This window comes from Leucopleurus acutus (assembly GCF_964270905.1).
Source record: "Leucopleurus acutus genome assembly, chromosome: 5".
NCBI lineage: Eukaryota > Metazoa > Chordata > Mammalia > Artiodactyla > Delphinidae > Leucopleurus > Leucopleurus acutus.
This window is the reverse complement of record NC_139147.1, coordinates 70,423,449-70,439,973: the sequence shown is the minus strand read 5'-3', so window position 1 is coordinate 70,439,973 and position 16,525 is coordinate 70,423,449. Positions and strand designations below refer to the sequence as shown.

Here is a 16,525-nt window from a genome sequence, read left to right as displayed (position 1 = left end):
CTGGTCACTACTGGGTGGGTTCCCATCTAGTGGTCCCTCTGTGAGCCAGGCCTCTCTCTCTCTACCCAGGTCTGGACACTGGACATCTGCCTCATTCCCTACTTCTAGGAGGTGACATGCCAAGGAGAGCACAGGCCCAGGCCCACCCCTCCCCAGCTGTGTGACCAGCACTAAGCTCCCGGAGCCCACCAGCCCCGTTTTCCTTCTGGTAAATGAGGATGCCTCCTCCTGGGGCATGTAAATGAGATGCGCGTGGCAATGCCCAGCACGGGGCCTGGTGCACGTAGTACTCGGCACCTGGTAACCGCTAGGCAGCTTGCAGCGCCCTGGGTGGGTCCGCATCTTTCTTCCTTACCTCGAGAGCCCAGCTGTGCCTGAGGGCGTTGGAACCGGGTTGTGGACGTGCTTTTGCCAGTCTCTCCCTTTGCCTCCTCCCACCCCCGACGTGGAGGTGGGGCGTGGGCCCGTCCCACTGTCTGCAGCTGGCTTGCTTCGCCCGGCGTCCTCTGACCCTGGCTCCTGGTCATCGTCCTCAGCGCACCTGTCTGACGGTGTCTGCTGTGATACTGCTTCACTAATGCCGACTCCTGGTGTCTCGTTGCCAAGCAGACTCTCCAGGACCTAGGAAGCGGGGTCTCCTGCTCAGCCTCACGCGCTCCGGCTCCCACCCTGCGGGGGGGTGTCCCTAGATGTCACAGAGGGGAGGCCTTTTAGAATTAGTAAAGATCCCAAAGTGACAAGGATCTGTAGAACGTTTATTTTTATTTCATTTTTTTGCGGTACGCGGGCCTCTCACTGCTGTGGCCTCTCCCGTTGCGGAGCACAGGCTCTGGACACGCGGGCTCAGCGGCCATGGCTCACGGGCCCAGCCGCTCCGCGGCATGTGGGATCCTCCCGGACCGGGGCACGAACCCGTGTCCCCTGCATCGGCAGGCGGACTCTCAACCACTGCGCCACCAGGGAAGCCCTCTGTAGAACGTTTAGAAAAAGATACTTTGAGTGTTCTCCAGAAATATACTTTATTACCTAAAGAGTACCCAGTAAAGCAGGTTATTGATGGCTTTTTAAAAACCAGTTCTATTCCAACCCAAATAATAGAGTTAACAATACCAGTAGCTAAAAGTGGTTCCTAACTTGTTCTGAGTTTCAGAATGTTCTGAGGAGCCTGTTGAAAAAGAAAGACGTCTGGGCCAGAGGCGGTGGGTCAGTTTCTGGAGTGAGACCAGGCCTCTGTCGGTTCAGGGGAGAAGGACTTCAGGATGGTGTTTGGTCAGGGCGTGCCAGCTACCTGTCTGCAGATTTCCACAGCGCCCTGCTTGGAGGGCCGTGCTGGATGACTCTCACCACATGGTGGCGGGGAGGGGAAGGTGGAATCACGCTGTACTCCCTGGGAGAATCACAGCGAGCAGCGTCCTTGCTTTCCTCACATCCCAGCCATGTGGGCTGCTAACAGGCATCTTTCCTCCATTGCCATCTGCCAGCGAGGTCCACCTTGCTGCCTGTTTCCATGGCAACCCATAAGCAGCTCCGGAGTTAGCAACACTCCTTTACATGCTTTGTTCAATAAGAAAAAGTCTGTCCATGTGTGTGGCAATGATGCTTCTTTACAACCTCTGGACCGTGGACTGATTGTGAAAGACACAGCTGTGAGGATCACGCAGAGAGAAACTGGGGCAGAGGGAGGGTCAGGTGTGTCTGTGTGGAGATAGATATGCTGGAAGGGACACAAGAGTCATCTCTCCCTTCTCCAGCAGGGGAGGAAACACCTCTGCAGAAGGGCAGGCAGTTGCCAGGGCATCTCGACCACAGCGCCCCATGAGTTCAGGGAGCCACGTCTAACCTGGCATAGAGGGAGGTGCCTGGTATATTGTTGAATATTTTGTTGACTTTCAAAATGGAGACGGGAAGCGCATAGGATAGAAGTGAAAAGGGGAGAAAGAGAACCTTGTAACCTTGAGTGAATCTTTCTACCTTCCTGTGGAAGCCCTTTTCCTCTGGGAGGTAAAAAAGATGATGAACGTTGAAGAATCAAGCATGATGCCTGTCAAATGTTGGCACGCCTGAATACGCCCTTCCTGGGTCAAGCGAAGGGGCTTGCTGTCTCCGGGGCCTCTTCCTCCTCGGGCCGTTGGAGTGGCCCTCCGTGAGTGTGGGGAGGGGCTGGATTTGGCCCCAGTTCTTCACTGCGGACCTTGGAGGAACTGTGCTCAGGCCAGGCCCCTGGCTGATCAGGAGGCTGGTGCAGACAGCGGGAGGCCCAGATGCACCATGGCCACCACATCCCCTCTCTTTCTCCTGCGCAGGCATCCTTTGAGGTGTCAGTGGAGGCCCGGAGCTGCCCGGGCAAACACGCGCAGCCCACGTTCACCCTGCGGCCCGTGGGATTCCGGGACAGCCTGGAGGTGGGGGTCACCTACGACTGCAGGTGCAGCTGCAGCGCAGGACTGGAGCCGGACAGCGCCAGATGCAGTGGCAACGGGACTTACGTCTGCGGCCTGTGTGAGTGCAACCCCAGCTACCTGGGCACCAGGTGTGAGTGCCAGGAAGGGGAGAGCCAGAGCGGGTACCAGAACTTGTGCCGAGAAGCGGAGGGCAAGCCCCTGTGCAGCGGACGCGGGCAGTGCAGCTGCAACCAGTGCGCCTGCTTCGAGAGCGAGTTTGGGAAGATCTACGGGCCCTTCTGTGAGTGCGACAACTTCTCCTGTGCCAGGAACAAAGGAGTCCTCTGCTCAGGTAGGCACCCCGCAAGCACTTTTGCTCTGAGCCAGGCACAGGCCTGGGTGCCGTTTGGACATCCCCAAAGCATGCTTTATACTTAACTGCCACAGTCCTCCCGGGAGAAGATGAGGGCAAACCTTGGGGGTGGGACCAGTGTGTCGAATGCAAAAGCAGGAGGTGGCACTGCTACGTGATGTGGACTCTCAGAGTTGGAGGGGTCGGCCGTGGGTCATCCAGGACTTAACCACGCAGCATTCCTGACACAGGTGATCAGCCTCTTCTTGATTGCCCCTGGGGACGGGGAGCTCCCTGGGGCCAGAAGAGGTTATTCCCTTGTTAGACATCCCATTCATCTCCTATGGCTGCTCTAATAAAGTACCACAGACTTAGTGGCTTAAGACAACACAAATGTATTCTATCCTAGTTCCGGATGTCAGAAGTCTGAAATGGATTGGCGAAAATCCAGGTGTCAGCAGGGCTACATTCCTTCTAGAAGCTCTAAGGGAGAATCTGTTCCCTGGCCCTTTCCAGCTTCTAGACGCCATTTGCATCCCTTGGCTTGTAGCACCGTCCTCTGTTTTCGAAGCCAGCCGTGTAGCATCCTGAGCTATGTCTCTGACTCTGACCTCTGCTTTGCTCTGATGCTCCTGCCTCTTCCTTATGAGGAGCCCTGCGATTTGCGTTGGACCCACGGGATAATCCAACGAGTCTCCCCATCTTAGGATCCTTGACTTAATCACATCTGCAGGGTCCCTCTTACCATGTAAAGTAACGCTGGTACAAATTCCAGGGATTAGGCCGTGCACATCTTTGAGGGCCATCGTTCTGCCTCGCATAGACATGATTTGAAAGTTTCCTTTTATATCAAACAGAAGATTGTTTCTCAGTCACTTCTGCTCAGCGGTTCACATTTTAGGCTCCCTCTTCCGCATGACAAACTGTCAAATGTCTGAGAACTTCTTTATGTTTCTCTGTTCTCTTTTCTTATCCAGGCTAGACACCAGGTCTCTTCCTTCTCTGAGGCTCTATCATTTTGTTAAGTGTGCCTCTCAGAATCAGGCGTGTTATTTGTCATCTGGGTAACGAGGGCTCAGCCCCGAGTTCAGCGAAACATTTGCTTCCTGTGACCTGAACGTTCCACTTCCATTAACACATCCTAACAACACCCACTTTTTCTTTTCTGTTAAACAATCACATTGTACCGTTGAACTTGGTTTTAACTTTACCAAAAGTTGAAGATTTTTAATAGTTTGAATGAACTATAGCCAAGCCAAGTTTCTGTTGTGTCATGTTGGGGCGCTTAAGTTTTTGAATCTAAGCATAGGACTTTACATGGGTTCCAGTCAAATTACAGTTTGGCAGCTCCCATTCTGGGAGTTGCGCTCTGACGAGATACTGTAAAATCATGTTTCTAAAGGGTCATTCTGTCCAACACCATGCCACCTGCAGTCGAGTAAGCAGAACAATTTTAGGCAGGATTGTAGTTTCTTCTACTGCTGTGTATTCTGTTTCCAGGATTCCTTCTTCGTGAATGGTCTTCCAGTGGTAAAGTGTCGATTTAAAAGGAACTTAAGAGTGTGACAGGGAAGATAAAGCACAAACATGGGAAGCAAATCAGAACATATAAATGATCTGTCACTGCGGGAGGGGTAACCATCCCTCCATGGGAGAAACAAGTGCAGAGGGTTGCACAGATGAGCGTAGGCCCGTGAGGCCTCCGGGGGCAGAATGCATCATAAGACAAGTATGAGCACACCCATGGGTGCAACGGAACCAGCATGCTCAAACTCGGAATTGCTCCAGAAAATGTAGGACGTATAATGTCATAGAAGAGTCAGCTAGCTGGCAAGAGTCAGGATTTGATGTGCTGATCAGGCCACAGGGTCCACTCTTTCTGATAGATTGGGTGGTTCCATGGGATGGTTCTGTCTGGATTCGCAGGAAAAGTGCTTAGGATCAGGCAGGTCCGAGCCTAAATCCACCACCACCACCACATGCTGCTTGTGTCACTTTGGGCACAGAGCTGTTGTGAGCAGTAAGAGAATGTGTCAAGGCACATTGCCTTGCTGACCACTGGCTCCTTTAAGAGTCAGCGCCACACACCCCTGGGAGCCACAGCTGCTGTCCAGTGTGCAGGCGGGGCCGCCTTCCCCGTGAGTCGGGGCTTTGCTGAGGACTTCCGGCACGGCGGGATGGATGGACTGCCTGTTCCCTTTAGCAGCCACCATAAATGCTCCAAGAAGCCTGGCTGTGTCTGTAATTGGCTTTCAGCCGTGAATTTTTTTTTTTTTAACATATTAGCAAGCATTATCACGGAGCTCCCTCCTTACCCCTCAGGTACCAGAAATAATCCTCTGATGTGTCTTCGTCCAGAAGGCTGCTTGTGTCTGTGTTGCCTCGGAGCCAGGGCTGCTAGGTCGGGCGATCTGTGCAGATCTCATCCCCATGGTTTATCCGCCCGACTGCCTGGGTTGTCTTGGACTTTGGGTTTTCCTGTCTCTAAAAACACCCCAGCCCTCCCTGTTTCTGCATCACTTTGAGAATTGAAAGAGAAGACGTGGATAAAGGACCCAGCACGGTGGTTGGCAGGAAACAGGGCCCAGCACATGGGGGCTGCCTCCCCTCCTTCCCTCAGATGTCATGTGCCTCCGAAAATAATACAGCACAGAGCCTGGAGGTGTGGGGCGGGTGGTACATGAGGCGCGAGAGGCCTTAGTAAGGAAAACCGGTCATTTTGGAAACTGGAGTATTCTGTAGCTGAGTGAATACCCACAGTCCTCCTGAGCTAGTCTTGCATTTCAGGCTCCTGCCAGATGCTGGGTGCTCGCTCCTCCCTTCGCTCCATCCAGCCCTGTCGTGTTGAGAGACTCTCTTGTGTCCCCAGGTGTGGAAACAGGAGGTTCAAGATGCCCTTGGCAGAAATAGAGACACAGATGTAGAGAACAAACATACGGACACCAAGGGGGGAAAGCGGCAGGGGTGGTGGTGGTGCTGTGATGAATTGGGAGATTGACATATATACATTAATGTGTATAAAATAGATAACTAATAAGAAATGCTATATAAAAAAATAAATAAAATTAAAAAGCCCTTGGGGCTCCCACATGTGCGGTGCTTTGAGTCACTAACTCCTCGGAATTGCTGAGCTGAGATGTCTTTCGTTCCCCTGAAGTTGGAAAGCTTGAAAAATACAGGGGGAGTTGATGGATGTGTGGTCAGTCTGAGCTGTCTGTCTCCTTCTTGGTGACCAGGATTAATCTGAACCATCTGGTGAACCAGACAAAGAACTTTTTTACCCTCACTGGTTCACATGCATCCCTTCCTAAAGTGTGTTGTCAGTCAAGAGAGTAACTCCAACTAGCTGTAGGATTATTCTTAGGTCTAGAATGTTCTCAGAGAAAGAAATTGTTCACCATTCCATCATTCATACTTTAAGAGGTTTTCCTTCTAAGTTTTTTCTAAGTGTGTGTATGTGTACAATTTTGTAGCTTTTTTTTCATATAATATTACATCCTAAGAAGTGCCTGAAGTTGAGTTACTTGAACACATCAATAATTAGAACACTTGGCTGCCTTTCCCCAGTTAGCCTCCTCCACCCCTTCACTGTGAAAGCAACAACCAGTTGAAGCTATCCAGGTCTTCCTGGAGACAGTAGTTTCTGGAATAAGGTCATGGTGGTGTGTGATCATCTAGGAAGGACGCCCAGCTCCGGGCAGGACCGATCCTCCGGGCCGTCGATGTAGCACCCAGCTCCTCGTTCTTTGTCTCACAAACACTCCAGCTTGTTCAGGAGGCAGCAGCGGGTGGGTGAGGGATCCGCCCCCAGTTCCTTGTTCCCGTGGTCAGCTTTGGGCTCCCTCTCCGGAATTTGGCCCGCTGGTTTTGAGCTCTTGGATCACTGTTACATTCAGGGTTTTTGTGGGGGAGAAGTCTCATTTCTCAACAACGACTCTGGTCTTGAAGATGCTGACTCGGAGACTCACGAGCAGCTGACTTCAGCGTTCTCTCAGTGTTTCTCAGCCCTTCCCCCTGCAGCTGGGCCCACGGTAGCTGCGTGGTTCTGGTCCATCTTCAGACGGGGGCTGAGGCAGAGCCAGGCCAGGACCAGTGGGGACATCCTGGAGAGAAGCTCCTCCAGTTCTCTCTGGTCTTTCCGTCTGTAAGAGGCTCCGGTCCTTACCTCCAACCAAGAGACAGGACTGAGGGGACGGGCTAGAGATTACAGGCTTGTGATATGTTATACATCGTAAAAGTTAGTAGTGAAGCAAATCTGACTAAGGTCTGGAAGCAGTTGAACAACTTGGTTATTACTTTTGTGACACACTGTCATGGGAATGTGTGTGCAGCCAGGGCTGCAGTTTCTCCGTCTGGTTTCTAGAGGCAACATAACTTAGAGAGTGGTTCTGTCCGTAGACTATTCCTGTGTGTACAAAGGGAGCTATGGGGCCATTGTGAGGGCTTCTGTTCTTTTGAGTCTCATAAAGTGTAGACCCTTCAGAATCCCTCTGCTGATAGAACATGTGAAGAAGGACATGGTCTGTTCAGTTGTTTTCAATGTAATTAAAGGTTACTGCTCAAACTTTGTTGTTCTTTGCTGGTTTCTGTACCCAAACAGTGCATTTCCTGGGATTTGCGTTACTCCGTTATGGTAAACTGTTGAAATCAGTCGCAACCCTGATGCTTCCAGCAGTCTCTGTACTTAAAATGCATGCACTGGCGTACAGGGAATAATTTGCTAATAGTCTACTTCTTGGGTTTCATATATTGAGAAAATTTACATCAAATAGAATATAGAATTTTGAACAGAATGCTTTTGGTCTTGTGACTGTGAGATCCCAAAAGTATATGTAAGTAAGGTCTCATATATTTTACTTCATCTAATAGGTTTTTTGGCCAGTTTGTCCATATAAATTTATATGAATCCTTTAACATGTGGCAGGCAATTAGAGGTCAAGGGGCCACTGCAGAGTTTTCTCTCAGATGTAAAAAAAAAATGTGGAGAGTGACACTAGTGGCATCATTCCTAGTGGCCAGAGCCAGCATCCAAACACAGGTTGCTGGTCTGGGCTGATGTTTTCCAGAAAGTATCGCAAGGTTATGTTAAGCCTCTCCTGGTAAAAGTGCCTCTGACATTAAGCCCTAGCTTTGGACTTGCTGATTCTTGCCAGGTGAAACACCTCCATGGCAACAGTTATCCAGATATGTTTATAAAAATACCTCTCACCCTATTCATAGTGTTTTCTTCAGAAATGTAATTTTCACACTCACAATAAGTATCCTGGTGGCCATCTCTGGGACTATGGTCACAGCTCTACCTTCTGTCACTGCATTGCAATTTGCATATTTCATAAATGACTTATAGGACCTTCTGGAATGTGGCTCCATGACAAAGGCCTCAAAAAGTACCTTTTGAATGAACCAAGATTTGACATATTTTATTTCCCAAGAAGAAGGGGGCCTCTTGGTGGCATTGCTACCACTGTGTGCCTCAGGTGGGATGGCCTAGAAAATTCTTCACATCTTTTCCTGTATATTAGTCTCTAGTCAGTTTCTTGATGGTTTACCCGGCTGCTATTTGCAAATACAAAGATGCATTATAGAGAAAGGTCTCCTCTCCCTCTAAAGCATATCCTCATAGCAGTGTGCTTTATCTGGTAATATAGAAATCCTAGTTATGCACGTGACAGCAGAGACCAAGAGAGTCATCTTCCATTTTGGAGTACTCAGAACACGGTGGCTATGAGAACAGAATTTGATACAGTATTCTTCAGTAACTATGATTGTAAGGAATGGTACACCCGTAATTCGTAAAGATACTTCCACAAAAGACCACTTACCAGGACCTTCGAGGACCAGTGCGTGTTCAAATCTGGATTCTAAACCTGGCATTCCCCCTTTCCACCTCTGACCTTGGACTCTTCACTTACCCTCTCTGACAAATTCTCTTATCTGTCAAATACCCCAGAGGGTTGTTGTAAGCATCAAATAGGACAGTAACTGTAGAGCTCCTTGGACTCTGCCTCCCCACTCAGGGTGTGGAGTAAATGTTTTGAGCTGTCCTCCTCCTCCCTCCCTTCCTGGAGGAAGATTTTCTTCCACAAAGATAAGCATCAGAGACATTCATGGCATCAGAAGAGGCTGGTTTCAGAAGTTCTCAATAGGCATCTATCTAATGGTCAGGAATTCTCTAAGAATTCCATCTGCATCCAGATATTGCTCAAGTTCATTTGAAAAGCAACAAGGGCCCGAAATTTAGGGCTTAGGCACATAACAAAACAATGCACCTTTCAGACTGGCTGCATGAACCAGGTGAGCTGGGCTGCTCCGCTCTGGAGTCATCCAGCCTCTTGCAGCCTGAGGTTGGAGAAGGCTCTTTGGAAAAACTGTAGTGTAGTAAGTGTCTGACCTTGGTGCAGCTGCAGATACTGGTCTGTCACTGAGGTCATTTTATTTTAGGTAGAGTGCTGCATTCATCTCATTCAAGAGCTCACTGAGCATTCCTCATGTGCCAGGTTTTGTACTGGGTACCAGGGGTACAGAGTTGGAGTTGCTCACAGTATTGAATTAATTTCTGAATGTTTGTTGTCGCTAGAATTTTCCACTCCTCAGAAACTTTCTTCGATTGAGGAACGAGCATATGAACCACTTACTTCCACCATCCAGACTTGTGTGAGATCTTGAAAGATAAGAAGCATGTTGGCAAGCCATTTTGAGAACCTGCCTTGTTGCACGCGCTGAGCTCAGCTCTGGGCATGGAGTTTCCTTACTGCCCTTGCTCACTGCTCAGATCCTGATTCCAGAAACATCTTAAGCAACAATTTACCAGTGATTGTGAAAAATGGAGTAATCTGAGCATTGGCTTTCACCTCACCGCCCTTTTCTGTCTGTTTAGAAAGGGAAGTGTGCAGACAGGGGAGCTTGGGATGAGGACTCTGCTCATGCCTTTGAACTTCAGGCCTGATCCAAGGTCATGGAGTTTGGCTTGTGAAGGAAATAATGAAACTTAAAAAAAAAAAAAAGGAAAATCCTAGGAAAACCATGAGAAATGCCGAAGATGAGATGTTAGTCATGTATAGAATTGGGTGGCATTCACTTTTTGATACTGTAGAATAACACATTAGAAAATTTTCCATTCTTAGTTAAATTGAAAATGATGAGAGACCTCTGGTGACTGAAATGGTTATTCGTAAGGCTCCTCTGTTTCTATTTCTTGGGTGTTGAGCTGTCACTTAGAGTTTGGTCTTGATTTTGGAAACTGTGACATAACTGGTTATAGGACTCTGCTGCTCAGTGCCTTGGGTGGGGTGGGGTGGGATTGGATGGAGCCCTGTTTTCCTTTGGGGTAAGTGTTCCTGACTGTCAGAACGCTGACCTAAGGACTCCACCCAGATCCAAACGCTCGCTGGTGTCTGGAAGTTGCTCTGAGTGAGTTCAGTCTGCCAAAAGTTTTGCATCTTCTTGTTAATGAAAGGAACTGGGGTGACATGCATCACAGCCAATCTACTGACACTGCGTTGTGGTGAAGGAAAGCACAGTGTTTATTGCAGGTGCCGAGCAAGGAGAATGGGCATCTCATGCTCAAAAGACCCTAACTCCCTAAGGGCTTTCAGGGAAGAGTTTTTAAAGGCAATGTTAGGGGTGAGGGTTGCACGGTGCCTAATCAGCTTATGGGCATTCTTCTCATTGGCTTGTGGTGAGGTAACAGGGTGATATTTTGGGAAATCTCAGTTATCAGTTTTCTGCCTCCAACTGGTCTGGGGTCTAAGGTGTGGGGACTATGTGCTGGTGCTCAGCGTGCAGTCAACTTCCTCTACCTGGGGAGGGGTTTAGTTTCTGCAAAACAACTCAAGGATATGGCTCAGGATGTCATTTATAGCCCTTGAGGAGGAGCTAAGGGTCCTTGACTTTGTTTTATGGCTAAACTATTATTTTGTCTTGCTTGACCGCTTTCCTTTGTTCCTGCATTTTTTCACTTCTCTGATTAAATTTGCTCTTTGGAACTTGGGAAGCCTTGGGAGGTTAAAGCTTTTCTACAAACAAAGAGTTGGAGGACACAGGGCAGGGGGAAGGTCTGTCCCTGGAAGACCACACAGGGTGCTGCTCGGTTTCACTCTCTCCTGGACACCTTCCTGAGCCCTGCCTGTTGCCCTCAGCCCACAACCATCACCCCCAAAAGTCTTCATCAGATGGCCCACCGTCCTTAAGCTACAGGAATATACTTCCCAGGTTGGTATGTTATTTGACATCACATCATTGGCCTTTAGGCAAACATTGTAATAATAATGATAATAATCATAATAAATAGAATCTATTTTAACACACTCTTTTAGTATATTGAGATGTTTTTCCTTGGAAACACACTGAGGCTAATTTGTTAGTATTCTGTGCTCTTCACGAGCAGGCACAAAATAGTGGGATTATTTGCATCTTCTGCCTTTTCTACCACCACCAGTCACACACAGTGGGTCAACTGTCTGTTACCTGCACTGACTGTTTACATTGTGGGAAACTGAGGCCCAGAACCTGGACTTAAAGCACCTTGAGATTCTTGATGATAGATTCAGACGAGGAGAACCTTGTAGGTAAATAGTTACCTCATCACTACCGAATTTTACACATTTGGATTAGCTCGAGACCCTTCCCAAGTCTCTTTAATACCAGCTCAGCCCTTCCTGCCACCACTGAAGCATTTAGCCCACATTTTCCAAGTCTTACCTCATAAGTGCTCTTTTATTCTGGTCAAAAATTTTAGGAAACTTTTAGTCTCTGTTTTGCTAAGTGAGTTTCTCTGGGTTACATAAAGATAGATCAGACATAGCAGACCAGGCCGAAGGACACACGCAGAGCAAGAGGCCAGCCGAAGTACCCATCCCTTCGTGACTATTATTTGATGAAAGGCACAGAGTGTTCCTCTTAGTAGTCAGTGGGTGTCTGGCTGTTGGGATTGATTAGGCTGGACCCACTTTCCTTAAATGAGCCTTCGTTAGCCTCTTCTAATGTATAAAACACTCTTGGCTCTTGGCATGCATGATCTCATTTGGTGGTTGTTCCTCTACCAGGAGACTGAGGTGACTGTTACTGATCAGCTGTGTGTGGTGGAGGTTGTGGCTGAGAAGACTGGCATGTTGGCCGTGCTCCCCGCTGGTGGTTGGCCCAAAGCCTTGGCCTAGGAAAAGCTCACCTACCCTAACCCTCAGGGGATGCTCTTCTCTGGGCGGCTGCTTCCTGCCATCTCCTGGCTTGGCTGGGCTCCTGGCAGCCAAGCTTCAGCGTGGCCCACTCATGTGACATTCCAGACCAGCTGTGTCCATTGAGAGTGCTGGTTCAGGCTCTGAACCGTGGCCAACCGAGGGTGGAGTATGGCAACTGGTAAACAACCTGAGAGTTTTCCAGGTTGAAAATAGTAACCCTGTCATCCTGTTGCAGTGACCAGGGGAAAGGGGAGTGAGTTCATGTCTCCCCAGATGCTGTTGGCATTTCCCCAGAAGGGCCTGCCAGCATTCTTAGGGTCCTGTGAGGACTATGGTTCATCACACTCTTTGAAACTGGAGAGGTGAGTTCATTAAGGAACTCAGGATTTTCCATCTTCCCTCCATTGCCTTAATCTCCCTGTGATGGATAGAGTTGGGCCAGACACCAAGTCCTTCCCTGGGTGCCCTCGTGTGGAATGCAGTAGTGATTAGAGGGACGTGGCAGCTGGGCATCGAGAAACCAGGTGCTAAGACCAGAAAGGCAAAGATATCCTTTGACAGAGCTCTGTTGCCTTTGACAGTGGAGTCTTGGCTTTCTAGCCAGAGCTATCATCTCAAAGTATTCTTGAGGTTTGGGGAAGCTTAGCTTAAAGCAGCATCACCTCATGTGCTTAGTAGTGGTCATATTTTGCTGATCAGATACAGAATGCAACGTGCAGTTCAGCAGATGAAGGCAAAGGGTAAGGGGCTTCTCAGGGCATCACCTATCGGGAAGCACCTTCAGTTGAGCTTGTCAGGCCTGGTTCATTGACACTGAGCCAAGGACAGGGGAGCAACGAGCCCTGAGACTGAGGACGCATCATTGTTCACGTCTCTGAAGAGCGTTTTGCTGGAGAAATCTGAACAATATGCAAGAACATGATCGGGTGCAAAGCCTGTGACTTCTGTTCAACCATGACCGTGGTTGCCACAGGAAAGAGAATTCCTAGTCTTGATTTCTCGTGTCATCCTCAGGTCTCTGGGTTCCTTGGGCGTTTGTTAAGAATTTGAAATATCTCAAGAATCACGTTTAAGTTTATAAGCATCAATAATACTTCATTCCTTTTCTAATTTCCAGCATCGGGTATCTTCCCCAGGACTTCAGGCTTGTCCTGATGTCATCCACAGCCTCCACCAGTCAACACGTTCTTAGCATCTACCGTGTGCCCGACACCATGCTAGGCGTTAGGCAAACAAAAATAAAACACCGTCTTTGATTTTGTATGGGTTTGCAAGCCAATGAGATGAGGCAAATGCGTAAACAAATATATCCGTGTGATAAGTGATTGTACATCTATACTCTCCCTGTTAACCAAGTCTTCTGGTCAGGTTTAGAACATGCCAGGACTCTCCAGTCTTAAAAAAAAAAAAAAAAAAAAAAGAAAAAGAACAGAAAAAGAGAAACCCTTACCCTCCCCGCCGCCCCCCTGCAAGCTCCTCTTTCCTCCATATTCACAGCCATATTCCTCAAAACATTTGTCTACACCCACTGACTTCATGTATCACCTCCCAGGCAGCCTTTATCACAGTCCAATTTGGATTCAGGCCCATGTTTCCACCAAAACAGGTCTTCCAGGTCCTGAATGGCTGTGTCCTGCTGCATCTTACGCTTGTTCGGCTCTCATCTTACTTGACTGTTGAGTGACAGCTGACGTTGTTGACTACGCCCACCTGGAAGAGTTCTCTGCCCACTGTCAGTCAAAACCGTAGGCTCTTTTGTGGGATCCTTCTCCTCTGGCAGTCCATTCAGTGCTGAGATTGTCCAAGGCACAGCTAGGACGTCTTCTCCCGCAGAGCCTCTCTCAGGAATCTCATTGTGCCCACACCTTCGGTTACCCTTGTGTTGCTCTCAGGCTCCCTTTAGCTCCACTTGGATGTCTTGAATGAACCTCGGTCTCAGGATGTCTCAGACTGATTTCATGATCTTCCTCTCAGCTGTCGTCCTCTCCTGATTTTCCTTGTCTCCACCTTTCATCCAGCTGTACGAGCCAGAAACCCAGGAATTATCCTTTTTCCTACCTTCTCCTCAACTCCTACGTTCCATCTGCCAGCCTTGGGGATGGATCTGTTGCACATTTTTAAGCTATAAAACACCCTAGGTCACCTTGAACATTTATCCTATGTGTTGTTTTAATTTTTATCACTGAGTCATGCCTGGATTATACTGGAGAGGCAGTACGCATAGTGGTTAGGAATATGGGCTCCAAACAAATGTAGTTCAAATCCCAGCTCTGACACCTGCCTGCTGTGTGACTTTGGATAAATTACTTGGCTTCTCTGTGCCTCGTTTTCCATATTTTAAAAAATTAGGATAATAATCGTACCACCACGTAGGGCGATTGGGACTACTAATGAGAAAATCCAAGTAAAGTGCTTAGAACAATGCCTGTCCTGTTGTAAGTCTTGTCCACTCACCTCATATTTCTTTGAAATTCGTCTTCTCCCCATCTGTGCTACCACCATCCAAGTTCATCTGCTCCCCATGCTGCAGCCAAAGTAATTGTTTCAAAACAAAAATATGCTAAAGTTCAGCATGTTTGAGAGGCTTGGAGTGGTTTGAAATGACCAGAACCTGGGGTGCCCGGGGGCGCAGGGGCAAGTGAAGAGATGTGAGAGGTAGGCCTCGTAACAGGCTTGTATGTTGGGCACAAAGTTTACATGTGGAAGCTGTGCTTTTGGCGGTGAGGAGCTGTTGAAGGATTTTAAGCAAAAGAGTGTCATCACATCGTTTACATTTTAGGAAAATGATGGAGGAGGCCACGTGGACACTAACTTGGGGAAGGGGCAGACCATAGCAGGAGTACTCAACCAGGAGAACGCTGCAGCGTCCAGCTGGGGCTCTCAGTTTCCCTCTAGTGATGGGTGTTTATTGTCAGGACGTTTGGGACTCCAGGATAAATTCAAACTCCTCAATCTAGCCCTAAGGTCTTCTTTCCTCCACAGTCATCCTCCCTCCCTTTTTCCCTTCCTTCCTTCCCTCCCTTCCTTCTGTCTTTTTATATACGTACACACTTACAAACACACATGCATACAAACAGGCCCATATCTGCCCCCCCGGGTACCCATTCTCGTCAAACTCTCCTTTTCAAGTACTTCCCTTCCAAGCTGTGCACTCTATGTATTCATCCTCACAATTGAATGCATCCTGTGTTTTGCACCCAAAATGCCTTCTCTCCTCTACTATTCCGTAACCTGTAGCTTAAGCCGGAGTCTGTACCAGGCTCTCCAGATTTCTCCTGCTCTGACCGAGAACAGCAAATGTCAGCGGTGGAGGAATGGTAGAGCTCACGTAGTTACCGCCCTTACTTTACAGATAGGAAAATGGAGGCCAAGAGTGATTTAATGATCAGTGATTAAAAGAGCTAGCCTTGGGGATGGATCTGTTGCATATTTTAAAACTATAAAACACCCTGGGTCACCTTGAACATTTATCCTACGTGTTGTGTTAATTTTTATCACTTAGTCATGCCTGGATTATACTGGAGAGGCAGTACACATAGTGGTTAGGAATATGGGCTCCAGAGACAAACAGATGTGGTTCAAATCCCAGCCCTGACACCTGCCTGCTGTGTGACTTTGGATAAATTACTTGGCTGCTCTGTGCCTCATTTTCCATATTTGCAAAAACGAGGGTAATAATCGTACCACCATGTAGGGCGATTGGGACTACTAATGAGAAAATCCAAGTAAAGTGCTTAGGACAATGCCTGTCCTGTTGTAAGTGCTCCATCAAGTTTCTCTATTAAGAGATTTTAATGACTTGATTTCTCAGTGAAATTAGAAATTTCTTGCAACCATACATTTCTTTATTGCACATTTACAACGAATTCCCCCAATCCCATTAGGGAGACAAACCACCGTCCCTCTTTTATTGATGAAGAAAGCGGACTGCTGTCCAGAGCCAGCAAGTAGCTAGGCGAGGCTGCACGGTAGCTCCCGTCCAGAAGACGCGTCCCCAGCCGAGGGCTTCCAAGCAGTGACGAGGGTGAGACCGAGTTGGTCTGAGGAGACGCTGTGAGAGCTGCCTTCCGGGGTTGGTGATGAGCGAGGAGAGCTGTGCTGTCTTTGAGAGGAGCAGCCCTTAGTTGGCAAGTTCTCTCGTCAGTAACTCATCCTTGGCAAGAACAGGCTGTGTTTACAGGCTCGGGAAGCCTGTGGTGAGAAGGACACAACCTTTCAAGAGTGACTTCTCTCTCGACCCTGGTGGTTTATTTAGTTTCTGCTGAGGTGCCCAGATCAGGCTAAGATCCCTCATGAGGGAACTGGGTAGAAGTCCTGTGCATTTCCAGAATCTCTGTTCTCTCCTTTTTCTGGCACCAAAGCCAGTGCATGGAAGGGAACACTGAGACAGTGGGAGGGGCGCGTTCCCACGGGGACCAGACCCGGGGACACTGAGAACACCCGGCCCGATATGTAACCCTCACTTGCTCGTCAGCCAGGTACCAGAAAGAACGCCTCTTAGGAGGGATTTCCCCTTCCCAGTCCAAAGCCCCGACACAGAGGCCGGGCGCTCTGGAAGCGTTGTGTGTGCGTTTGGCCACAGGTCAGCCCGCCCTTGGCTGTGGTTCCCCCTGGAG

The 16,525-nt window shown here is 48.6% G+C and overlaps 1 protein-coding gene across 2 annotated transcripts in view; it reads left to right on the top strand.

Annotated features, from left to right (window-relative positions):
• ITGB5 (integrin subunit beta 5) overlaps positions 1-16,525 on the top strand; it is a 112,447-nt gene that overhangs the window by 78,696 nt on the left and 17,226 nt on the right. For both annotated transcript variants that reach the window (XM_082839597.1, XM_082839596.1), the window contains exon 10: positions 2,304-2,733. In XM_082839597.1, coding sequence (XP_082695723.1) covers positions 2,304-2,733 — 430 coding nt within the window. The remainder of the gene's footprint in view (positions 1-2,303; positions 2,734-16,525) is intronic.